This window comes from Bubalus kerabau, chromosome 1 (assembly GCF_029407905.1).
Source record: "Bubalus kerabau isolate K-KA32 ecotype Philippines breed swamp buffalo chromosome 1, PCC_UOA_SB_1v2, whole genome shotgun sequence".
Taxonomy (NCBI): Eukaryota; Metazoa; Chordata; class Mammalia; order Artiodactyla; family Bovidae; genus Bubalus; species Bubalus kerabau.
In genome coordinates this window covers 19852195-19878497 of record NC_073624.1, presented here as the reverse complement: position 1 = coordinate 19878497, position 26303 = coordinate 19852195, and the positions used below count along the sequence as shown (strand labels likewise).

General features: G+C 42.2%; 1 protein-coding gene across 1 annotated transcript in view; it reads left to right on the top strand.

Moving 5' to 3' along the window:
* Nucleotides 1-26060, top strand: part of LOC129644148 (antigen WC1.1-like) — a 46609-nt gene extending 20549 nt beyond the window's left edge. The window contains exons 8-20 of the mRNA XM_055569609.1: nucleotides 3391-3705; nucleotides 7495-7803; nucleotides 7897-8205; nucleotides 10921-11013; nucleotides 11090-11404; nucleotides 12521-12835; nucleotides 19760-19801; nucleotides 19888-20202; nucleotides 20453-20485; nucleotides 21032-21169; nucleotides 21557-21646; nucleotides 22522-22659; nucleotides 25839-26060. Coding sequence (XP_055425584.1) covers nucleotides 3391-3705; nucleotides 7495-7803; nucleotides 7897-8205; nucleotides 10921-11013; nucleotides 11090-11404; nucleotides 12521-12835; nucleotides 19760-19801; nucleotides 19888-20202; nucleotides 20453-20485; nucleotides 21032-21169; nucleotides 21557-21646; nucleotides 22522-22659; nucleotides 25839-25984 — 2558 coding nt within the window. The 3' untranslated portion in view covers nucleotides 25985-26060. The remainder of the gene's footprint in view (nucleotides 1-3390; nucleotides 3706-7494; nucleotides 7804-7896; nucleotides 8206-10920; nucleotides 11014-11089; nucleotides 11405-12520; nucleotides 12836-19759; nucleotides 19802-19887; nucleotides 20203-20452; nucleotides 20486-21031; nucleotides 21170-21556; nucleotides 21647-22521; nucleotides 22660-25838) is intronic.
* Nucleotides 26061-26303: the final 243 nt, after the last annotated feature.

The following is a 26303-nucleotide window of genomic DNA, read 5'->3' as shown; positions in this document are numbered from 1 at the left end:
TATTATTTTCTTCATAGCATCATGGTTTTATATCCACATAAGGGCTTCCCTGGTAGGTCAACTGGTAAAGAATCCGCCTGCCATGCAGGAGACCCTGGTTTGATTCCTTTGTCTGGAATATCCGCTGGAGAAGGATAGGCTAGTCACTACAGTATTCTTGGGCTTCCCTTGTGACTCAGCTGGTAAAGAATTGCCTGCAATGTGGGAGACCTGGGTTTGATCCCTGGGTTGGGAAGACCCCCTGGAGAAGGGAATGGCTACCCACTCCAGTATTCTCGCCTGGAGAATTCCATGGACTGTATACTCCATGGGGTTGCAAAGAGTTGGACATGACTAAGTGACTTTCACAAACACTATATACAAAAATATTTTCTTCTTTCCTATATTACTGTCTTAAGATATCTTTCATGACAATATTTTTTCTCTAGAATGTTTTGAAATTTCTTATTTATTCATAGGAACTCTTTATAAACTCATTTATGAAAAAGTCCCTTTTCATTCTTGGTATTGACATCACTTATTATTTTCCTTAAATATTTTTGTAAGATTTTCCCCATATTTTACATATATTTTTAAGATTGTATATGTGTATGGGTGGGTTATGTGATCAAATCTGTAATGTTTTACTTTTTTGACTTCTGCCTTTAGTGCAATGTTTCAAACACCATTCTTCATCTCAGAATAACATTGAATCAAGTTTTATTTTCTGCAAACAATTTAATAGTTCCACTAAAGAATATTCAAAACCTAATTTAAAATTTATATATTTATCTGAATTTATTTTACTATGTGTGATGGTGAAACATCATCACCGGATAGGAATTACATTTTAGATATGTGATATCTTAGCTCCATCACAAAATAAAAGCACATTGTCTCATGAGTTCATGGATATGACCAAAAGTACAGGCAACAAAGCAAAAATAGACAAGTGAGGATGTAGCAAACTAAAAACCTTCTGCAAACCAAATGAAAGATCAACAGAGTGAAAAAGGAAGCTAGAGCAAATTATATAAGGTATTAATTTCCAAAAATAATAAGGAACTCCTATAACTTAAGAGAAAAAAAACCCAACAAACTTAAAACCTAATAACTCAATTAAAAAATTGGCCAAGGGCTTGAATAGACATTCCTCTAAAGAAGACGTACAAATAGCAATAGGTATATAAAAAAATGCTTGACATTGTCAATCATCAGGGAAATGTAAATTAAAACCACAAAGAGATATCATCTCACACATGTCAGAATGACTGTTGTTTTTTTTTTTTAAAGACACTTAGTGTTGGCAAGGCTGTGGAGAAATTGACACTTTATGTGTACTTATCCACATTAAATGTATAAATTGTACTAATAAAACTATGTACTCCAGGGGTTAAATCTCTGGGCTTTCACTGTCATGGGTCCAGGTTCAATCCCTGACCTGGAAACTATGATCCCATGAGCAACAGCACAGCCAAAACACAAACAAACACCAGCACAAAAACTATGACCAAAATATCTGTATGATTTATACTGATGTCCCTTTTCATTCTTGGTATTGTCAACTTCCTTTTCTCTCTGCTCTGCATTAGTATTGCGCAGTGTTCATCAATTTTCAATGAACCACGTTTAAAGGGTTTTCTTCTATATTTTCTACTTTATGCTTACCTTCTTTTCCATTAATTTTTGGTCCTTTTTAAATTAACCCCAACATTCTACATTGTTGACTTTCTCATCTAGTTTCTTAATTGGAAGCTTACTTTTTTTCACTTTCAGTCTTTCCTCTTCTCTAAATCTAGGGTATAAATTTCCCTTAGGCACCACTTGAGTTTCATTAGAAGAATTTATCATACCATTATTTTGTGTTTATTATCATTATTTCACAATATTTTGTAAGTTTTAAATTCATTCCCAGACTCATGTGGCTTTTGGAAGGATCTTGCTGAATTTCCCCAAATAGAAATATATAAATATTTTCTTATTAGTTCTTAATTTTATTCCACTGTGTCCAGAGTAAATATTCTGTATGAATTCAAAGAGTGAAAGATTTTGTCCTATTATATGGTCATTTTGATAAAAGTTCCTAGTGCATTTACAGTAATGTGAACTCTTGCATTGTTGGGTGCATTGCTCTCTGTGTTACTTAGTTAAATGTGCTGATCTTTTTTCACTTTGGTCATTCGTCATGTTATCCTAGCTTGTCAAATGTCATGTCATTTTTTATTGAGTGCTATAAATTATATATGAAAAAGTAAGATACTCCTGATACATTTTCTAATACCTGAAAGGATTTACCCTTTGTTTTCCTAGGCAGGTAGGGGGAGGGGGTGTGTCTCACTCAAACATCTAAATATAACCTAAAACTGAGCTGTAACTGTATGGGTTGCAGTTTTGGTAGCACTCAGTCCACCTCTGATTCCTCTGTCCCTATGACATAGGCCTTCACAGATTTCAGTTCAGAGCCTATATTCTTTGGTAGCTAAGTACCCAAAATAATGAAAAAGACTCTGCTTTCCAAGTCTTTTTATATAGTTCTCTAGCTTCCTGCCCTTCACAGCTTATATACTGGGCAAATATTGGAGGAGAAAAGCTGCTGTGTGAGAGAGGCTCTCAAGACTCGAGTTTTGTCTCCAGCACCAGGTAGCCCCCAGATTATGCTGCTTCCTGTCACAACAGTAGTCCTCTGCTTGTCCGAGCCCAGATTCTGAATCATTAAATTATGCAATGAATTGGCAAATTCCCACAGAGAAAAAGAAGCCATAGATCCCGGACTAACATTGAAATAATCTCCACTCTTTAGAATTTTAGCATATTTAGTCCATGTTGTGTTAACAAATGTCGAATACATTTACTGTTTCTTAAAAAATAGTTTCCAGCTTTTAAAGTTGTATCCAGAAAGACCCAGCAAGACACATTGGCCTGCTGTGAACTCCATTCTCCCTGGAAGTGGAAAATTTTAGGTTTAATTCTCTACTTCATTATTTACTTAAAGTGCAGCACTAATAGACATTATTTAACCTTTCTTTACCTACTTTTTTTCTTTTTTAACCTTTCCTCCTACTTTTCAACCTTATTAATTCTCTTGCCACTGCTATAAGAAACCAGACCCAGCTGCTGCCCCAGTGCAATGCTGCTGTTGCTGCTGCCAAGTCGCTTCAGTCGTGTCCGACTCTTAGCGACCCCATGGACTGCAGCCTACCAGGCTCCTCTGTCCATGGGATTGTCCAGGCAAGAGTACTGGAGTGGGTTGCCATTGCCTTCTGCACGAGTGCAAAGACTCTATATCAGAACCAGCAGGGTCTGCAGCCTCAGAGGAGAGCGCCTCCTACTGCTCGGGTGAGGGTCCCACAGGACAGAAGACCCTTCTCATTCTCCAGGTCAACGCCCCGTGTCCCATTTCTCTCTCCTCAGACAGCAGACAGCTCCGCCTGGTGGACGGGGGCAGTCACTGCGCCGGGAGAGTGGAGATCCTTAACCAGGGCTCCTGGGGCACCATCTGTGATTTCAGCTGGGACCTGGACGATGCTCGCGTGGTGTGCAGACAGCTGGGCTGTGGAAAAGCCCTCGATGCCACTCTCTCTTCTTCCTTTGGGGCGGGATCAGGGCCCATTTGGCTGGACAACGTGAGGTGCACAGGAAAGGAGTCCCACGTGTGGAGGTGCCCTTCCCGGGACTGGGGGAAGCACTACTGCGATCATAGCCTGGATGCAGGAGTCATCTGCTCAGGTATGGTCAGTTCATTGCCCACAAGGTGAGAGAATGGAAAGTTCCAAGAAAGCTGGTGTCTGATCCGAGGGACAATAGGGGACGGGTGTGCTAGAGAGGGCTGAGACAACTACCCTTCCTCCGTGAGTGCCCTGTAGCTTGAGCAATGAGCTTCATATACTTTCCTCTTACAAGTCTCCGCTATTCTTTTCTTCTCCAGTGCTCTTACCTGACACTAAAATAGCTTTATTTATTCTCCCAGTTAAAATAAATCCTCATAATTTTTTCATAATTCACTTTTTGTAAAAGTGAAACATTTGCTAACAGCCACATACACACTCCCTTTGCACAGGAAGGCTATGAGAGGGAGGGACAAACAATGAGGATGTACTTTCCTGGGTGGAGTTGTTTCTATACAAACAGTGTGAGACATTATTTTGCACTAGGTTAGTATGAGTCGAGGCTACTCCTACTATAGGAGGATATTATTTACATGTATAGAGGGTATCCCTACAAGGGTCATCATTTAACAGATCAGAGATTCTTATGGATTTGTGCCAGATTTCAAGTTTCCTTTGCAAATTTAGACATAAATGTTTATAGTTCTTTGATGGTAGAGAATTATTGATGAAATGCTCTGAGTCATATATTCTTCCATTGTTACTAGAAAAGTCTCTCTCTCCAATTTTTCCTGTAAAACATCTGTGTAAATGCAAACTTTGGAGGAACACTTAGCCATGCACTGACAAGTCAAAGGTGGAGGTAATAAATCTTGAATTTCTGTGTTTTATGTTAAGAGATTATAAAGTTTATATCTGATGGCCTCAATAATATAAGAGAATTGCATTTGGGGGCTTATTTGGGGTAAGTGGACAAATATAATTTTTGAAGAAGGTGGAAAAGGTTTTATAGTAGCTGGGAGGAAGGTGAATGGCAATGGGAGCTGATGAAGGTAACTGTGAGGTTCTCTGAGCAGCACTGAGGGGCCAGGTGTGGTGTGAAGGATGCTACGTGTGTCTAAGGACACAGGATGTGTACACAGCAAAAGGCCAGACAAGGATATGTCTTTACTATATTTAATATCTTTACTCACATTGGCCTTCTATTTAATAATTTTCTTGGAATTATCACACACTTATTCTTCCATGTAAATTTTAAAATCAAGTAGAAAATGAAAAGGATATACTATATCTCAGAAGTCTCTATCCTGATATGTATAAGACTTTATTGAGTATTCAGCATATATTTGAATATTTCACATGTATCAGGGTATATAAAACAGAATACAAGAAATACTTTTTTCTTGTTCTTTCTAAATTTTTAATCCCATAGAATTAATATAACAATATCAATAACCTCATATATGCAGAAGATGCCACCCTAATAGCAGAAAGTAAAGAGGAATAGAGGAGAGCCTCTTGATGAAAGTGGAAGAGAAGAGTGAAAAAGCTGGCTGGAAACTCTGCATTCAAAAAACTAATATCATGGCATCCAGTCCCAGCACTTCATGGCAAAGAGATGAGGAAAAAATGGAAACAGCAACAGACTTATTTTCTTGGGCTCCAAAATCACTGCAGACTGTGACTGCAGCCATGAAATTAAAAGACGCTTGCTCCTTGGAAGAAAAGCTATGACAAACCTGGACAGCAGATTAAAAAGCAGAGACATTACTTTGTGACAAATGTCCATATAGTCAAAGCTATGTTTTGTTTTTTTTTTTCCGGTAGTTATGTATGGTAGTTATGTATGGATCATAAAGAAGGCTGAGCACTTAAGAATTGATGCTTTTGAACTGTGGTGCTGGAGAAGACTCTGGAGAGTCCCTTGGACAGCAAGGAGATCAAATCAGTAAATCCTAAAGGAAATCAACCCTGAATAACTCATTGGAAGGATGTATGCTGAAGCTGAAGCTCTAATACTTTGGCCACATGATAAGAAGAAATGACTCATTGGAAAAGACCCTGAGGCTGGGAAAAATTGAAGACCAGAGAAGAAGGGGATAACAGAGGATGAGATGATTGGATGGCATCACTGACTCAATGGACATGAGTTTGAGTAAACTCAGGGAGATAGTGAAGACAGGGAAGCCTGGAGTGCTGCAGTCCATGGGGTCACCAAGAGTCGGACACGACTGAGTGACTAAGCAACAAAGCAACCAGTTAAATAAAAATGTTTTAATTAGAATGTGTAGCCTGTGACCCAAACTCCCAGCCAGAGGAGCCTAGGGGTCCTAACCTGGGCCTCTCTGGGGAGATGGAAGTGGATAAATAATAAAAGGCAAGCAGATCATCCTCTCCCTCATCATTCATTCTTATATCAGTGGTCAAGCTAATCCTTCAATTCTTTAATTTCTGTGGTGTCTTTTCTGTCCTCTCCTGCTCTCTATAGTAGATTTTTATTCTGTTACATCATTCTTTTTGAGACTTCAAAGTTCACATACTTATGCAATCAGAGTCCTTTACCAGGACAAATTCCACCATTACGTACATAACCATGAGCACACTCAGAAACCAGGAAAATTATTTTAAAAATTGTTCTTTATGATTTGCAGGGGTTTTTTTCCCATTGGATTACCTTTTCTCTGTCCAAATATGGTCCCTGAAGCACGAAATCATGATCATGAATCTTTTCTTTGGTCTCTCTCTCATACTCCATCCACTCCCCATTTAACCTACCACTCACCCCACCTCACTCCCTACAGAAGTTCTTCCCTTTTGGAGTATCCTTTCCATCTATTTGCAGCTCTTAAGATCATTTCTTCTTTTCTGCATTGGGGGAATTTGGAAAGGGTAGTAGTGTTAGGTGGCAAATGGGAGCAGCCCAGGGGATAAAAGGTGTTAAAATCTTGTTGAACAAATATTTGGTTTCCAAATCTATGTTTCATCATTATTGAGGCTTTTGCAATTTAGAAATCTCTTAAATATATATGGCTTGCTTGCTCTCTGCTATCTTCCTCTCACTCTCCTTTTTGGTAGCTTGCTGGCTTCTTATCTCAGAAATCCAAATAGGAAAGGAATATGCAGTAGGCACATAGATAGGGTTAGAATACATTAAATTCTCATCACTCCTTCACATTTGCTAAGAATCTCATGTCTAGGATGAAGTAATCAACTAACTCAGTTGTCTTGCATAATCCCACTGAGACTTCACTTTCTCTCAGGTGTGTTCATACATCCTAGGTTTTTAAGAAAGATGGCTAGCATCATTCCCTTCCTCTCCTATGACTCTCTGAGCTTTCATCACTTCCAAACTTATCTGTGAACAACTTCTTTCACAATTAGGTTACCTAATTGTGACCTAATGCCTGCAACTCAGATCCAGCCCGCATGCTGTTCCCATCCCCAGTGACTTGAATATGGGCTCAGAGAAACGTGCCCAAAATTCTAGCCCCAGAAATTTCAGGATGACCTTCTAAACTTCTCTGACTCTTAGGCCTCTAACCTCTCGAATCCCATGATCTTTTTTCACTCTCATTTAGTTCGGCTGTGCACTCAAGTTTGAATGTCTACCACTGTGCAGTTTCTTTGGGCCTCTGTAGTTTCTAGGCCCCCAGATAAGAATTAACATTCCTAACCAATATATATTCTCGGGACTCAGCCATTTCAAACTGACCCTGCAATCCTTCTGGATATCTCTTCAGAACCTTGCTCATGAAAATGCAATTTGACAATGACAGTCAAATTTTCTCTTCTTATCCCCTCTTATTCCACTGCTGGAAAAAGCCTTCCCACCATTGCCTGTGAGGTGTTGTTTCCAATTGTCAAGCCAGTTTCATGAACAGTCACTGGCTTTGTTCTTTGTTTCTCTTAGGATTTGTGCGTCTGGCTGGAGGGGATGGACCCTGCTCAGGGCGAGTAGAAGTGCATTCTGGAGAAGCCTGGACCCCAGTGTCTGATGGAAACTTCACACTCCCCACTGCCCAGGTCATCTGTGCAGAGCTGGGGTGTGGCAAGGCTGTGTCTGTCCTGGGACATGTGCCCTTCAGAGAGTCCAATGCCCGGGTCTGGGCTGAAGAGTTCAGGTGTGAGGGGGAGGAGCCTGAGCTCCAGTTCTGTCCCAGAGTGCCCTGTCCAGGGGGCACTTGCCACCACAGAGGAGCTGTTCAGGTTGTCTGTTCAGGTGAGATGCACATCAGGATTTAGCCTCTGTGTACACTTACTTCAAGCTAAAAAAGAAATATGATTTTGCTGAAATCCTATCTGTTTCTATCAGTGTACACAGATGTCCGGCTCGTGACAAACGGCTCCTCTCAGTGTGAGGGGCAGGTGGAGATGAACATTTCTGGACAATGGAGAGCGCTCTGTGCCTCCCACTGGAGTCTGGCCAATGCCAATGTTGTCTGTCGTCAGCTCGGCTGTGGAGTCGCCATCTCCACCCTGAACAGAGCAGAAGGAAGTGATCAACTCTGGAAAGCCCGATTTCACTGCTCAGGGACTGAGTCCTTCCTGTGGAAATGCCCTGTGACTACCCTGGGTGTTCCTGACTGTTCCCATGGCAACACGGCCTCTGTGATCTGCTCAGGTAAGACAGGGAAGGGCTACTATACTTAGGATGCTCCTGGAGTGAAATTTCCCCAGAGCAGAGACTAAGGGAAAACAGGCTTAAAAAGAAAGATATTCTGTAGTGAAATGTTTAATCTTGTTACTGAACTCGAGTTTCAGCTGCTCATTACTCAAGAATCCAACACAGAGACAAGTGTGGGGTAAAATTAAAGATAGCTTTATTGAGGAAACCAGCCGTTCTGGGGAGACAGAGGACTAATGCACCAAAGAACCAGCTCCTCCTTGCTAATCAGGAGTGCACAGGTGGAAGTAGGGGACAGGTTACCTGCAGAGTAGCACAGCGAGCCCCGACAATCATCTTGAAATAGGTCTGGTCAGTGTCACCTTTATTGTTTGAATTACAGTTAATCATCAGTTCTAGTGTTGGTTTGTTCCCAGTTCCTTGAGGCCGATCTTGGAATTGTGTAAGATGAAGATTATGAACTTCCTTGTTGGCTCAGATGATAAAGAACCTGCCTGCAATGCAAGAGTCTCGGGTTTGATCCCTGGGTTGGGAAAATCCCCTGGAGAAGGAGCTGGCTCCCCACTAGTCTGGTCATCATGTAATTTATTGCTACCACCTGTTTGGGATTTTAGTATCTGCAAAATAGCTCAAAAGATATGGCTCAGGATGTTATCTATAGCCCATAAGAAGGAACTAAAGGTCCTTGACTTTGTTTAGGGCTAAACTATTATTATTTTGTACCATTTGACTGTTTTCCTTTTTTTTTCTAATTTTTTTTCATTTCTGTGATCAAATTTATTCTTTAGCTAGATTTTTCTACAAACAGAGGCAGGTGGAGGACATGAGGGTGGTCTGTCCTGAGAAGGCTCTGTAAGGTCCTGCTCCATAGCATTCTCATTGTTTACTCATTTTTTTTCAGGGGAAAGAAGTGCTAAGAAATGCTAAGAAGTGCTATGTCAGGGAAAGAAACGCCTAGATGAATATTTTTTATGAAACATTATTATTTAAGGATAATAATAGAGAACAAAGTACAAACAATAAGTGTATACCTAGGTCATGTTCTCCAACCCAGATCTACAAAGAGAACATGCACAGCACCACAGAGTCACTATCGCCTCCCAATAGCTGTGTCCTCCTCCTCTCCAGGGAAGACTGCTTACCTAAGACTTGTACCTAAGACTTGTCACTGAGTTGTGTCTGACTCTTTTGTGACCTCATGGACTGCCATGCTCCTTTGTCCATAGGATTTCTCAGGCAAGAATACTGGAGTGGATTGCCATTTTTTTCTCCAAAGGCTCTTCCCAACCCAGGGATGGAACCCCAGTCTCCTGTTTGGCAGGCAGATTCTTTACCACTGAGTCACCTGGGAGGCCCACATGTATATGTATAACTTACTAAGTTTGCTGTACAGCAGAAGCTACCACAACATTGTAAAGCAATTATACTCAAAAATTAATAAATTAAATAAAATAAATTCTTTGTCAGGTAACTTTAAGAGCCAAATACCCTGGGAAATTTTTTAATGTTTCTTTTTGCTCTGGTTTTCTATGAGATCTCTTTTATATAAGTATTTTTAAAATCACAAACATTGTAGATAAATAATTGTACAACTCCTTCAGAAAGGTTTTTGTTTTGCTTCTTCTATTTAGGGGTAGATTAAGCTCAACATTCAGAAAACTAAGATCATGGCATCTGGTCCCATCACTTCATGGGAAATAGATGTGGAAACAGTGGAAACAGTGTCAGACTTTATTTTTGGGGGCTTCAAATCACGGCAGATGGTGATTGCAGCCATGAAATTAAAAGACACTTACTCCTTGGAAGGAGGGTTATGACCAACCTAGATAGCATATTCAAAAGCAGAGACATTACTTTGCCAACAAAGGTTCATCTAGTCAAGGATATGGTTTTTCCAGTAGTCATGTATGGGTGTGAGAGTTGGGCTGTGAAGAAAGCTGAGGGCTAAAGAATTGATGCTTTTGAACTGTGGTGTTGGAGAAGACTCTTGAGAGTCCCTTAGACTGCAAGGAGATCCAACAAATCCATTCTAAAGAAGATCAGTCCTGAGTGTTCTTTGGCAGGAATGATGCTAAAGCTGAAACTCCAGTACTTTGGCCACCTCTTGCGAAGAGTTGACTCATTGGAGAAGACTCTGATGCTGGGAGGGATTGGGGGCAAGAGGAGAAGGGGATGACAGAAGATGAGATGGCTGGATGGCATCACAGACTTGATGGACGTGAGTTTGAGTGAAATCCGGGAGTTGGTGATGGACAGGGAGGCCTGGCGTGCTGCAATTCATGGGGTCGCAAAGAGTCGGACACCACTGAGCGACTGAACTGAACTGAATTGAAGAATAGAACAACTTGTTTAACTCATTCTTAGGGCAAAGCTTGGCTTAAAACCGGAATCGTGCCATTGTCAGGACCAGGGCTCTTCATGGAGAAAGGGAACACGAAGATTATGGTAACTTTACCAGTATGTTCCAGCTTTCATCTCAGCTCCATCCCTAGGTCATTATTTATTTTTTTCTTTTGAACTTTTTACTTTGTCTTGGGGTATAGCCGATTAACAACGTTGTTATGGTTTCAGGTGAACAGCCAGGGACTTGGCCATACACATATATGCATCCATTTTCCCCCAAACTTCCCTCCCCTCCTAAAAATTATTTAGTTTAACTGACTTTCCTGTTCTTTAACCCTCCCAACCCTCTAATCATCGCTGTTTCTTCAGGAAACCAGACCCAGGTGCTGCCCCAGTGCGACCACTTTGTGTCTGAACCAGCAGGATCTGCGGCCTCAGAGGAGAGGGCCCCATACTGCTCAGGTGAGGGTCTCACAGGACAGAAGACTCTTCTCATTCCCTAGGTCAATGCCCCATTGTCCCATTTCTCTCTCCTCAGACAGCAGGCAGCTCCGCTTGGTGGACGGGGGCGGTCACTGCGCTGGGAGAGTGGAGATCCTTGACCAGGGATCCTGGGGCACCATCTGTGATGACGGCTGGGACCTGGACGATGCCCACGTGGTGTGCAGGCAGCTGGGCTGTGGAAAAGCCGTTAATGCCACGGGATCTGCTCACTTTGGGGCAGGATCAGGGCCCATCTGGCTGGACGACCTGAACTGTGCTGGAAATGAGTCCCAGGTGTGGACATGCCCTTCCCGGGGCTGGGGGCGGCACGACTGCAGACACAAGGAGGACGCCGGGGTCATCTGCTCAGGTCTGTGCTGCACACTGTCCACAGTTTGGGGGAGGGGTGGGGCCCAGGAGGACGGGGGTCTGAGCCCTGAGGGAGAGATGCTGAAAGGACCAGAGAAGGAGGCTTCCTTCCATGAAGCCTGTCCAACAGAGGTAAAGACGAGGTGCTTTCACTGCCTCCTGCAGCAGCTGAGATTCTGGTCCTTTCTTCTGAGTAGTGTTTCCTGGCAGAGTCTTTTGTCACAGTTTTTCTTGAAATCAGGGCTCACCCTTTTGGTACGTATAGTAGAGACATCTTAAAGCCACTGTGCTAGTTTTTGCTTGTTCTATAACAAATTGCTACATTGTTAATGGTTTAAAACAACATATTTATTTCCTTACACTTCTGTAGCTTAGATGTCCAGCAGGGATCTCACTGGATTGTGATAAAAGTTTCAGCAGGGCCACATCACTTCTGAGCCTCTGGGAAAGAATCTGTTTCCTGTCTTTTCAAGCTTCTAGAAACCACCTGCCTTCCTTCACTCATAACCCCATTCTGTTCATCATCAGACCAGCAATGCTCCACCTCTCTAACCATTATCCATATTCACATCTCCCTCTAACCAGAACGAGGAAAGGGATTCCATTTAAAGGATAGTGAGTCTAAGAATGTGATTAGACCATGCTCAGGTGGTTAATCTGCCGTATTTCAGGTTACTCTTAGCATCCCAAGCACCATACCGTAATCACATATGTAAAGTCCTCTTTGCCAGATAAGGAAACATAGACACGGGTTCCATGTAGACATCTGCGGGTCCATTATTCCATCTGCCTCCACACTGTCCACATCACACCCCTTTCATACACTCTTTTAGATGTTTTGTCAGGAAGCAGGAGTCAGCTCCCTCTCCCTGCAGATGTCCAGGTTGGTCTTCCTCTCAGTTCATATCCACTACATCATGGTGGTAGAAATATTTAGAAAGACAGACACAAATGGACAAAGTCAGGTGAAAAGGAGACAAGTTTCACTCTGGTCTTATAATGTATTTGCTTCCTCAGCTGGGTCACAGATGAATGTTCACAATTTTGGGGAGAGAGGAAAACCCAGAGCACTGAATGGAGTGTTCACTGTGTCCTGTCTCCTCTCTTTCAATCTTAGAGTTCCTGGCCCTCAGGATGGTCAGCGAGGACCAGCAGTGTGCTGGGTGGCTGGAAGTTTTCTACAACGGGACCTGGGGCAGTGTCTGCCGCAGCCCCATGGATGATGTCACCGTGTCCACCATCTGCAGACAGCTTGGCTGTGGGGACAGTGGAAGTCTCAACACCTCTCTTGGTCTCAGGGAAGGTTCTAGACCCCAGTGGGTAGATTTAATTCAGTGTCGGAAAACTGATACCTCTCTCTGGCAGTGTCCTTCTGGCCCATGGAAATACAATTCATGCTCTCCAAAGGAGGAAGCCTACATCTCGTGTGAAGGTGACTTATGTCTGTTTCTGTGTCTTTCCCAACCCTGTAGGATGTTGTTAGTGAGATTTGATATATTAAAATCTAAGTGATGGGTTTAAATTGAGTTTATAAAATGAAGTTTGGATGGAGCTAATTTAATCTACATGTTCCAAACTTGCTTTATGAAAATTTTTAATTGATATAATTGATACAACATTATATTTTTTGCTGTGTACAACATAATGCTTATATATTTGTGTGTATTGATAAATGATCACTACAGTAAGTCTAGTTATATCTCTATATATGGATCCATATATGTAGATCCATATATATAGTTAAAAATTTTTCTTACATGATGAGAATGTTTAAGATGTATTTTCTTGCCCTCCTTCAAATAGACAATACAGTATTCACCATGCTGTATGTTATATCTCTTCACCCATTAATTTTATAATTCAAATTTATACCTTTTGATTACCTTTGCCCACACCAAATCCCCCACCTCTGGCAGCCACCAACTACTCAGCATCTCTGAACTTGCTTTTTGTTTTAATATGACACATATAAATGAGATTATATGGTATTTTTCTTTCTCTGTCTGATTTGTTTCACTTAGCATAATGCCCTCGAGGTCCATCCATGTTGTTGAAACTGGCAAGATTTTCTTCTTTTTTATGGGTGGATATAAGTCTATACTACATTTTCTTTATCCATTCATCAGTGAAGACTTACATTGTTTGGCTCATACATATTGCTATAAAATACTAAAAGGTAATACTGTTAAAGTGCTGCGGTCAATATGTCAGCAAATTTGGAAGATTCATCAGCGGCCACAGGACTGGAGAAGGTCAGTTTCCATTTCAATCTCAAAGAAGGGCAATGCCAATGAATGGTCAACTACCTCACAATTGTGCTCATTTCACATGCTAGCAAGGTTATACTCAAAGTCTTTCAAGCTAGGCTTCAGCAGTAAGTGAACTGAGAACTTCCGAGATGTACAAGCTGGCTTTAGAAAAGGCAGAGAAACCAGAGATCAAATTGCCAACATTTGTTGGATCATGGAGTAAGCCAGAGAATTCCAGAAAAACATCTGCTTCATTGACTACATAAAGCCTTTGACCATGTGGATCACAATGAACTGTGGAAAATTCTTAAAGAGATGAGAATACCAGAGCACCTTACCTGCCTCCTGAGAAACCTGTATGCAGATCAAAAAGCAGCAGTTGGAACTGGACATGAAACAACCGACTGGTTCCAAATTGGGAAAAGAGTTCATCAAGGCTGTAGATTGTCACCCTGTTTATTTAACTTATATGCAGAGAACATCATAGGAAATGCCAGGCTGGATGAATCACAAGCTGGAATCAAGATTGCTGTGAGAAATATCAACAACCTCAGATATGCAGATGATACCACTCTAATGGCAGAAAGCCAAGAGGAACTAAAGAGCCTCTCATTGAGAGTGAAAGAGGAGAGTGAAAAAGCTGGTTTGCAGCTCAACATTCTAAAACCTAAGATCATCAGCACTTCATGGCAAATAAAAGGGGAAAAAGTGTAAACAGTGACAGATTTTCTTTTCTTGGACTCCCAAATCACTGCTGATGGTGACTGCAGCCATGAGATTAAAAGAGGCTTGCTCCTCTGTGACAAAGCTAGACAGAGTATTAAAAGCAGAGACATTGCTTTGCTGACAAAGGCCCATATTGTCAAAGCTATATTTTTTTCCAGTAGTCAAGTCTGGACATGAGAGCCGGGCTATAGAAGAAGCTAAAAAGAGTTGATTCTTTTGAATTGTGGTGATTGGATGCTGCAATTGAATTGAGAGTCCTTTGGGCAGCAAGGAGATAAAACCAATCAATCCTAAAGGAAATCAACCCTGAATAGTCATTGGAAGGACTGATGCTGAAGCTGAAGCTCCAATACTTTGGCCACGTGATGAGAAGAGCTGACTCATTGGAAAAGACCCTGATGCTGGGAAAGACTGAAGGCAAAAGAAGAAGGGGGCCACAGAGGATGAGGTAGTTAGATAGCATCACCAGTTCAGTGGACATGAATTTAAGCAAACTTTGGGAGTTAGTGAAGGACAGAGGAGCCTGGCATGCTGCAGTCCATGGGGTTGCAAAGAGTCAGACACAACCTAGCAACTGAACACATGTTGCTGCAGTGAACATTGGGTTTTCAAGTTAGTGTTTTTGTTTTCCTCAGATAAATACCTCAAAAGTGAAATTGCTAAATCATATGGCAGTTCTATTTTTAATTTTTGATGCACCTCAATACTGTTTCCATAGGGGCTGCATCAACTTACATTCCCTCTAACTGTGCAAAAGCTTTCCTGTCTCTTCACATTCTCCTCAACTCTTGTTATTTCTTCTTTTTGATAAAAGCCTTTCTAGAGGATATGAGGTCTTCTCATTGTGGTTTTGATTTGTATTTTCTGATGATTAATAGTGTTGAGCATGTTTTCATGTACCTATTGGCAAGTTGTATGTATTCTTTAAAAAAGTGTCTATTCAGGTTCTCTGCCCATTAAAAAAAAATCAGACTGTTTGTTTTTTGCTACTGAGTTGTATGAGTTCCTTGTGTATTTTGGATAATAATCCTTACCAGAGATATAATATGCAAATATTTTCTCCAATTCCATAGGTTGCTTTTTCACTTTGTTGATGGCTTCCTTAATTGGGCAGAAGATTTTTAGCCTTATGTCATCACAACTGCTTGTTTTTACTCTTGTTCCCTTTGCTTTTCGTGTCAGATCCAAAAAATCATCACAAAGACTGGCGTTAAGGATTTTATTTTCTGTTTTTTTCCTGTAGAAATTTTATGGCGTCAGGACTTGTGATCAAGTCTTTAATCTATTTTGAGTTAATTTTTGTTAATGGTGTAAGATAGTGGTCCAGTTTCATTTTTTGCATGTGGCTGTCCAGTGTTCCCAATGCCATTTACTGAAAAAACGCTCCTTTTCCCACAGTATATTCTTGGCTTCTTTGTCAAAAATTAATTGACCATAGAAATGTGGGTTTATTTATGGACTCTCTACTTTGTTCCATTGATCTCTGTGTTCATTTTTATACCAACGACATACTGTTTTTATTAATATAGCTTTGTAATATAGTTTGAAATCAAGAAGCATGACACCTCTAGCTTTGTTATTCTTGTCAAGATTGCTTTGGTATTGAGCGTCTTTTGTGGTTCCATGCAAATTTTAGGATTGTTTCTTCTGTATCTGTGAAAATTTCCATTGGAATTTTGATAAGGATTGCAGTGAATCTGTAGATGCTTTGGGCAGTATGGCCATATTAATAATATTAGATCTTCCAATCCATGAGCACAGAATATCTTTCCCTTTATTTGTGTCATCTTCAGTATCTTTCATCAATGTGTTTATATTTTTCAGTGTACAGGTCTTTCACCTCCTTGGTTAAATTTATTCCTAGATATTTTATTCATTTTCATGCAAATGCAAGTAGAATTGTTTTCTCAGTTTCTTTTATAGCAGTTTGTTGTTAGTATAAAGAAATGCATATGATTCATTTTGATATATGGCAAAACCAATACAGTATTGTAAAGTTAAATAAAATAAAATTTAAAAAAAAAGAAAAATGGAAAAAAAAAGAAATGCATATGATTTTTGTATACAGATTTTTCTTCTATAACTTTACTGAGTGTATTAGTTCTCATATTTTTGCTGAAGTCTTTAGTGTTTTCTACATATAATATCATGTAAGGGGGTTTCTTTCCTCATGACTCTGATGGTAAAGAATCTGTCTGCAATGCAAGAGACCTGGGTTCAGTCCCTGGGTCAGGAAGATCCCCTGGAGGAGGGAATGGCAACCCACTCCAGTATTCTTGCCTGGAGAATCCCAATGGACAGAGGAGCCTGGCAGGCTGCAGTCCTTGGGGTTGTGAAGAGTCAGACACGACTGAGTGACTAACACTTTCACTTTTCCGTCTGCAAATAGTGTCAGTTTTGTCTCCTCCTTTCAGATTTGGATATCTTGATTTTCTTTTTATTGCCTGATGGATCTGGATAGGACTACCAAAACTAAGTTGAATAAAAGTGGTGAGAGTAGACATTTTTGTCTTGTGTCTAATTTCAGAGGAAAAGCTTTCAGTTTTTTACAGTCAAGTATGTCAGCTGTGTACTTTTCATATGGCCTTAATTATGTTGAGATGCAATCCTTCTATACCTACTTTGTAAAAGAGTTTTTACTGTAAGTGGATGTTGAATTGGTCAAACACTTTTTCTGCATCCTTTGAGGATATGATTTTTTTTGTTTTGTTTTTTTCTTTTTTTAAATTTTATTTTATTTTTAAACTTTACAAAATTGTATTAGTTTTGCCAAATATCAAAATGAATCCGCCACAGGTATACATGTGTTCCCCATCCTGAACCCTCCTCCCTCCTCCCTCCCCATACCATCCCTCTGGGTCATCCCAGTGCACTAGCCCCAAGCATCCAGTATCGTGCATCAAACCTGGACTGGCAACTCGTTTCATACATGATATTTTACATGTTTCAATGCCATTCTCTCAAATCTTCCCACCCTCTCCCTCTCCCGCAGAGTCCATAAGACTGTTCTATACATCAGTGTCTCTTTTGCTGTCTCGTACACAGGGTTATTGTTACCATCTTTCTAAATTCCATATATATGCGTTAGTATACTGTATTGGTGTTTTTCTTTCTGGCTTACTTCACTGCGTATAATAGGCTCCAGTTTCATCCACCTCATTAGAACTGATTCAAATGTATTCTTTTTAATGGCTGAGTAATACTCCATTGTGTATATGTACCACAGCTTTCTTATCCATTCATCTGCTGATGGACATCTAGGTTGCTTCCATGTCCTGGCTATTATAAAGAGTGCTGCGATGAACATTGGGGTACAGGTGTCTCTTTCCCTTCTTTTTATCTTCATTTTGTTTATTTGGTGTATCACATTGATTAATTTGTGAATGTTGAACTATCCTTGTATCCTTGGAACAAATATCACTTGATCATGGTGTATGATTCTTTTAGTGTCTTGTCAAATTCAGTTTTGTAATATTTTGTTGATGATTTTTGCACCTGTACTTATCAGAGTATTAGCCCATAATTTTCTTTTCTCATGGTGTCCTTATCTGGCTTTGGTATCAGACTGATGTTGGCTTCATAAAATGAATTTGGAAGTGTTCTTTTCTTCTGTTTTTGGAAGAGTTTGAGAAGGCTCCACCACTAAATACTGTTACATTGGGAATTGAGATTTCAGCAATAAATTTGGAATGAAATAAATATATGTTGGCGAGGGCGACAAATAGTCAAACCATAGCACCTTATTCCTTCAACATTTCTCTCTCTGTTTCTCTTTCTCCTTCCCTCCCCCTCCACATACACAAACACACACACCCCCTTCAGGTACACCTTGAATGGTATGCTGGATGTTGCCTGAAACCCATAGCTAAGAGAATGTGGGATCAGATACTTCAAAAGCAGAAGCTCACTCCCTTCCTTGCCTCTCTTTGCTCATCTCTTTGTCTTTTTCATTTGAAGGCCAAAGAGGCATTAAACTGTGAGACCTTTTATTGATGATATTTTTCCTACAATTAAACCCTGTGAATTGAAAGTGGTAAAATCTTTGACCATGACAATGAGCAACCCGCTCACAGAGGTCCTGCCATCGTTTTCTCAGAGGTTCTCTGCATAGAATGGGTAGGAGTTTTGATAGGATGATCTGGAAAGAATATATAAATATTGATACTTTATGACAGGTACTATTTACCCTTCTGTTTTTTTGAATTTCTATTTCTCTCAGCTTCAATTCTTTTATATGTATTTTCAGTCTTTTGTTTATTATTTCTGCATCTTCTCAATACAAATTGTTCTCAGTAGGCTTTTTTTAACCATTGCAAAAATTTCTGGCTTACTCAGTGTGTACATATATGTATCCATATATCTTCTCAGAATTCTACTAAGTCTTTCCTGTATACTTCCTTTTAAGAGATTCCTAACCAACACTATGGGCTTTTCTGGTGGCTCAGACAACAAAGAAACTGCCTGCAGTGTGGGAGACCTGGGTTTGATCCCTGGGTAGGGAGGATCCAGTGGAGAAGTGAATAGCAATCCACTCCACCATGTTTGTTTGGAAAATCCTATGGACAGAGGAGCCTGGTGGGCTGCAGTCCATAGGTCACAAAGAGTTGGACAAGACTGAGCGACTAACACACACACACACATAACCAACACTACATTGTGGAGCAATTTCTTCCAATTAAAAATAAATTTAGAAAAGAGAGTTTCCTTTTACAACAGTAGTCTTCACTTGCCCACTTGTCACACTGAATAATAGGTAAGAGTAGTTTATAATCTATCTAGTAATTTTCCATTAAAATTGTGTACATGAGATTTTGAATATAAATTGACTCTGTGCTTCTGGACTGATTATTTTTAATATCAACTATTATCATAGACTGTTACCATTAATTTATATTTGGTTTACTATTTCACTGATTAGTATGAATTTAAAAAAAGAAATTTTATTTCACTGAATTGTATTTGTCTATTCATTCATTTAATAAATATTTATCAAGCCCCTATCTAGGTATTTCAAAATGGTTTTCCATAGATGTTTGTTGAATGAGTGCATACAATGTGCAGGCACTGTCCTAATAGCAGAAACATGGCACATATAAGATATACAAGGTCCTTCTTCTAATGGAACTTTCATTCAGAGGAGTGTGTGTACATTCGTAGATGTCTGTGTTTATATTTGCTGTGGGGTGTGAAGACTGATAAACAAGTAAATATTTAAAGTAATTTCAGCTGGTGATCAGATGCAGTGAATGTTTCATCCCAGGAGATAATGAGCCTGTGTTTTCACATGTCATTTGCACTGAGCCATGGATCTTAGATAATCTTATGTGGGGACAGGAACACCCTCAGCTGTTCCTGATCCACTGTTTCCCCGTTGTGTGCAGGAAGAAGACCCAAGAGCTGTCCAACTGCTGCCCCCTGCACAGGTATGTCGGCCCCGCCTCCTCCCATGGCTCCCAGGGGCTCCTTCCTCCCACTAGGGCAGTCACAGGAGGGGCTGCTGCCTTTTCAGACAGAGAGAAGCTCCGGCTCAGGGAAGGAGACAGCAAGTGCTCAGGGCGGGTGGAGGTGTGGCACAGCGGCTCCTGGGGCACCGTGTGCGATGACTCCTGGAGCCTGGCAGAGGCCGAGGTGGTGTGTCAGCAGCTGGACTGTGGCCAGGCCCTGGAAGCCATGCGGTCTGCAGCATTTGGCCCTGGAAATGGGAGCATCTGGCTGGACGAGGTGCGGTGTGGGGGCCGGGAGTCTTCCCTGTGGGACTGTGCTGCGGATCCCTGGGGGCAGAGCGACTGCAAGCACGAGGAGGATGCTGGTGTGAGGTGCTCTGGTGAGTGAGGGGCTCGGGGTCCACCCTGGGTGAGCTGGGGCAGCGCAGAGGCACTGGGGTGGTCCGGGCATGGTGGGGAGTTTGTGTTCAGACATCCCAGGTGCTGGGGCTCTGATCTAGGATGAGGGAGCTGGGAGGACCGGACACTGATGTTGTGCAGACTGAGGGGTGATTTCAGGCTCAGGACGGAAAAGGTTTGCCCTGCGTTCTGGCCAATTCTTCTTCCCCACAGTACTGTTTTTCTCTTTAGGTGTAAGGACAACATTGCCCACGACTACAGCAGGTACTGTGATCCATCCACATGCAGGAGAGAATACTCAAATACTGGGACCTATTCTGTGGGCTCTCTGACAACTCAGAAGAGGAAAGAGTCTGAGGAGCCGTTGCTGTTGGGGAGGAGCCAGGGCATTATACGGGGGAAATCCCCTGCCTTGATGTCCAGGGTCAAATGTTCTCATGCCCGGGGTCTAAGAAAGTCTGGTTTCCATGTTGTAGAATCTAAGGATCTCCCACCTGCCCTTGAGTGTTGCTCCTCATCAGAGAGTTGCAGGTCCCTGGACTGTTTGATGCTCTGTCTCCTGAAGCCCAAGGAGAGGGGATGAGCTGCATCCTCAGAGGCTGTCTCGGCAAGGCAGCTCCCTGACAATCCCCATGTCTGCCTTGGGGCCACACTGGCCAGGGTGGAGTTGACTTGTCTCAGTATGAGACCCAAGGGAACCCTGACACTGTCTGAGGCTGAGACGCCATTGTCCGGAGCTCCTGAACATGCTGACACAGATATTTCTCTGTGCCCAAGACTGTCTCCAGCCCTTTTTCCTGTTCTCCTTAGGGACCAGAACAACCTCAAATTTTCCCCCTGGTGTCTTCTCCCTGCCTGGGATCCTCTGCCTTATCCTGGGGGCCCTACTGTTCCTGGTCCTCATCATCCTGATGACTCAGCTGCTCAGATGGAGAGCAGAGCACAAAGGTGAACTGCAGGGGGAACTGGGGACCAGGGAGAGTGTGTGGAGGCAGGAGATGGGGCAGGTATGAAGACGGGAACCTGGGCCAGGTACTGTTCTGAGTTGCAGACTCCATGTACTCCTTGCTGAGCTGTAAGGGCTGAGTAGACAGAGGTTCTTAGGACTGGGGTGTGAACTCTCATAAGTCATGGCCTCTCCTGTGAGACCAGACAGAGTTGGCGCTGAGCTGTAATCAGGGTCAGACGAGGGGAGAAGGTGCTGACATGGTGCATGGGGTAGGAGACGATGCTGAGGTCCTGGCAGCCCCCATGTGAGCACCAGGGAGATGAAGGTGGGCTGGCTGGATCGGGGTATCTGGGGAAGCTTCTCTGACCTGCTGGGGGATCTCTCAGCCTTATCCAGCTATGAAGATGCTCTTGCTGAAGCTGTGTATGAGGAGCTCGATTACCTTCTGACCCAGAAGGAAGGTCTGGGCCGCCCAGGTGAGTGTCTCTGTCTGCCCTCCTGGGATCTCTGGTTGTCACCACCCACTGGCTGTGCACATCTTCTCAGCATCTGCAGACCCCATGTGTGCCCCAGGCTCACAGAGATGGCTCCTCCAAAGAGGCAGGATGGCCTCTCAGAGCCCCGTGACCTCCCAGCCTCTGTCTACACTGCAGAAGCCAGGCCTGTCCCTTCTCAGCCTTAACTCAGGTCCCGTGGGTGTGGGGAGGAAAAATTCTGTGTGTTCTGTGATGTTTGTCTCCACATGAGGCTTCCCGTCAGAGTTCTCACTGACTAAACTGCCGTATTACACCAGGGATGGTGAGGACAACAGTGACTACAGATCCGCTCCAGGAAATAGAGGTGGACCTGCCTCGGCTGGGCTCTGGGGAGGAGAGTTTCCCTCATAGAGAGGAGATTTAAGGGGAATGGTTTTCCTTTGACGGACCAGAGGCATCCCTTGTGTCCAGATAGGGTTCGTCCTTTTCCTTCTCTGGCTGTTCTGTGATGTCTCATGTCAGGGCTGGTCTCTCTGTGTCCAGAATCACCACAGGCATGCAACGTTTTTAAAAAAATAACATCTGTAAAGCACAATTTTTCAAAGTACTTTAGCAATGCTCAGTGTTGGAAGAGTTGCTTTGAGATATGTAGTTTCCACCAGAAAATATTAAGATATGTAAAATCATGTTTTGGCTTATGGACACATCAAAATGAAACATGGTCTTAGAGAAAAAAGTCTGTTGAAACAAGGAGTGACTGGTGCCTCTATTCAGAAACTCGGAAACTCTGGGTCAGAAGGTATCTTAGGTATTCCCCAGACCAACCCACTTACTGCAGTTTCATCCACTCCCTTGTCTGCTCTTGGAACCCCCAGATCAGAGGACTGATGTCCCTGATGAAAATTACGATGATGCTGAAGAAGTACCAGTGCCTGGAACTCCTCCTGCCTCTCAGGGGAACGAGGAGGAAGTGTCCCCAGAGAAGGAGAATGGGGTGAGGTCCTCTCAGACAGGTGAGTGGGGTCAGTTGATCTCCTGCAATCTTTCTATCTGAAAAGAGTGAATTTGTGCTCCTCAATGCCCAGCCTCCCTAGAGAGTCAAAATATAGGTAATCTCATATATTTGGTAGCATCATCTTGACCATATGCCATATTTAATGCTGTCAGACTCCTTGCAAGGAGTGGGGAATCACTCTGCTTTTGGCATTTATGTCTCCATAATGTGACATAAACTTATCACTTTGTGATATACTTGCATGAAGATTTATAGATTACGGAATTTCCTGGTGGTCCAGAGGTTCGGATTCTGCACTTTTACTGCTAGGGGCTAGGTTCAACCATGGTCAAGGAACTAAGATCCCACAAGCATTGTGCCATGGCTGAAAGAGAAACTTATCGATTAATTGAGCATACCCCACTCCAGTACTCTTGCCTGGAAAATCCCATGGATGGAGGAGACTGGTAGGCTGCAGTCCATGGGGTCGCTAAGAGTCAGACCAGACTTAGTGACTTTACTTTCACTTTTCACTTTGATGCATTGGAGAAGGAAATGGCAACCCACTCCAGTGTTTTTGCCTGGAGAATCCCAGGGAATGGGGAGCCTGGTGGGCTGCCGTCTATGGGGTCACACAGAGTCGGACACAACTGAAGTGACTTAGCAGTAGCAGCAGTAAAAGAAAGCTAAGCGCTGAAGAATTGATGCTTTTGAACTGTAGTGTTGGAGAAGACTCTTCAGAGACCCTTGGATGGCAAGAAGATCAACCCAGACAATTTAAAGGAATTCAATCTTGAATATTCATTGGTAGGACTGAGCCGAAGTAGAAGCTCCAATAACTTGCCAGCCTGATGCGAAGAACTGACTCTTTAGAAAAGACCCTGATGCTGGGAAAGATTGAAGGCAGGAGGAGGAGAAGGAGATGACAGAGGATGAAATGGTTGGATGGCATCACCGACTCAATGGATATGAGTTTGAGCAAGCTCTGGGTGTTGGTGATAGACAGGGAAGCCTGGTGTGCTGCAGTCCATGGGGTCACAGAGAGTCAGGCATGATGATTGACTGAACTGAACTAAACCAAATTCAAAGATGGAACAAGTATTTTAATAATATCTTTTCACTGTCACATACATGAAGGGAAACCATTCAATATCACAGTAATCCAGGTCTATGCTGAATCAGTAATGCTGAAGAAGCTGAAGTTGCCATTCTATGAAAACCTACATGACCTTTTAGAACTATCACCTAAAAAAGATGTCCTTTTGATTATAAGGGACTAGAATGCAAAAGTAGGAAGTCAAGAGATACCTGGAGTAACAGCCAAATTTGGCCTTGGAGTACAAAATGAGGCAAGGCAAAGGCTAATAGAGTTTTGCCAAGAGAATGCACCAGTCATAACAAACACCCTCTTCCAACAACACAAGAGAGGACTCTACACATGGACATCATCAGATGGTCAGTACTGAAATCAGATTAATTATATTCTTTGTAGCCAAAGATGGAGATGCTCTGTACTGTCAGCAAAAACAAGACCGGGAGCTGACTGTGGCTCAGATCATGAACTCCTTATTGCCAAATTCAGACTTAAATTGAAGAAAGTAGAGAAACCCACTAGACCATTCCAGTATGACCTAAATCAAATTCCTTATGATTATACAGTAGAAGTGACAAATAGATTCAGGGGATTATGTCTGATAGGCAGAGTACCTGATGAATTATGGATGGAGGTTTGTGACATCATACAGGAGGCAGGGATCAAGACCATCCAAAGAAAAAGAAATGCAGAAAGACAAAATGGTTGTCTGAGAAGGCCTTACAAATAGCTGAGAAAAGACGACAAGTGGAACCAAAGGAGAAAAGGAAAGATATATCCATTTGATTCCAAAGAATAGCAAGGAGAGATAAGAAAGCCTTCCTCACTGATCAATGCAAAGAAACAGAAGAAAACAATGGAATGGGAAAGACTAGAGATCTGGTCAAGACAATTAAAGATACAAAGGGAATATTTCATGCAAAGATGGGTACAATAAAGGACAGAAATATTATGGACCTAACAGTAGCAGAGATATTAAGAAGAGGTGGCAAGAACACACAGAAGAACTATACAAAAAAATCTTCATGACCCAGATAATCACGATGGTGTGATCACTCACCTAGAGCTAGATATCCTGGAATGTGAAGTCAAGTGGGCCTTAGGAAGCATCACTCTGAACAAAGCTAGTGTAGGTGATGGAATACCAGTTGAGTTCTTTCAAATCCTAAAAGATGATGCTGTGAGAGTGCTGCACTCAATATGAAAGCAAATTTGGAAAACTTAGCAGTGGCCACAGGACTGGAAAAGATCGGTTTTTTATTCCAATCCCAAAGAAAGGCAATGCCAAAGAATGTTCAAACTACCACACAATTGCACTCACCTCACACGCTAGCAAAGTAATGCTCAAAATTCTCCAAGCCAGGCTTCAACAGGACGTGAACTGTGAAATTATAGATGTTCAAGCTGGACTTTGAAAAGGCAGAGGAACCAGAGATCAAATTGCCAAAATTCGCTGGATCATCGAAAAAGCAAGAGAGTTCCAGAGAAACATCTGTATCCAGAGAAACTGTGTATCACAATAAACTGATATTTCAGTAGCTGCAAGAAGACCCTCATTCTCTAGAAAAGAGTATTTCTCCATCTGAGGGCCTGTGTAGTTTCTGGGGAGGAGATATCTGTGGGTGCACCTGTGATACTATTTGTGGACATTTGGGAACAGGAGTCAAGTCAACTAAGAGCAGACTTGGGTTGTGAGTGAGGAATTCTGATTTTTCCTGTTTCCAGTCTCCCTCTTATTGTGAATTTGCATCTATCACCTTTGAAAGGAGAACATTTAAATTCCTTTTTATGATTCTTACCGTTGCTGGGCATCTCCTTGGTATTGTGTTGCCTGGAAGCAGGTCTCCCAGAGCTCCTGAGCACAGGTCTCCTGTGATGCAGGATTTCCCCATGCACTGAGGCCCAGGAGACCACATGAACTGGATCTGAGAGGAGAGCTGGGATCCATCCTCACTGGAACTCATGTGAAATAGCCTGAGCCTCCCTCCCCACACCTGGGTCCCAGGGATGTTTTGTCATAAGCACTTGCCTGACTCCCTTCCACCAGAGGGTTCTGTCCCATCCTCGTGTCTCAGTTCTAATCAAACTTCTCTTTTCTACTTCAGGCTCTTGTCTGAACTTCTCCAGAGAGGCAGCTGATCCTGGGCAAGGAGAAGAGAGCCTCTGGCTGTTCCAGGGGAAGAAAGAGGATGCTGGGTACGATGATGTTGAACTCAGTGCCCTGGGAACATCCCCAGTGACTTTCTCATGATGCTGTATTAAATATGAGATGAATCCTCAGATATTCTAATTGCCTGTATTTCAACAGAGTAGTGGTGACCTGTAATTGTGCCATATGAAAATTGCTCAAAATGAAATATTCTGAATAAATTAACTTTTTGCTGTGCTGTTAACTTAGCAAGCTCCATGTCAAATGCTTTTAGAGGATTGGTCCTCAAATGCCATCTTTCTCAAAGGAAATGCAAGTGAGTGAGCTGACCTGCTTTTTCACCTGTCTTAGAGGCTAATGAGAGCATGCTCACAAGTGCTCCAGGTCACTCTTATTTAGAAAAGGATGTAACCTTGGTCTA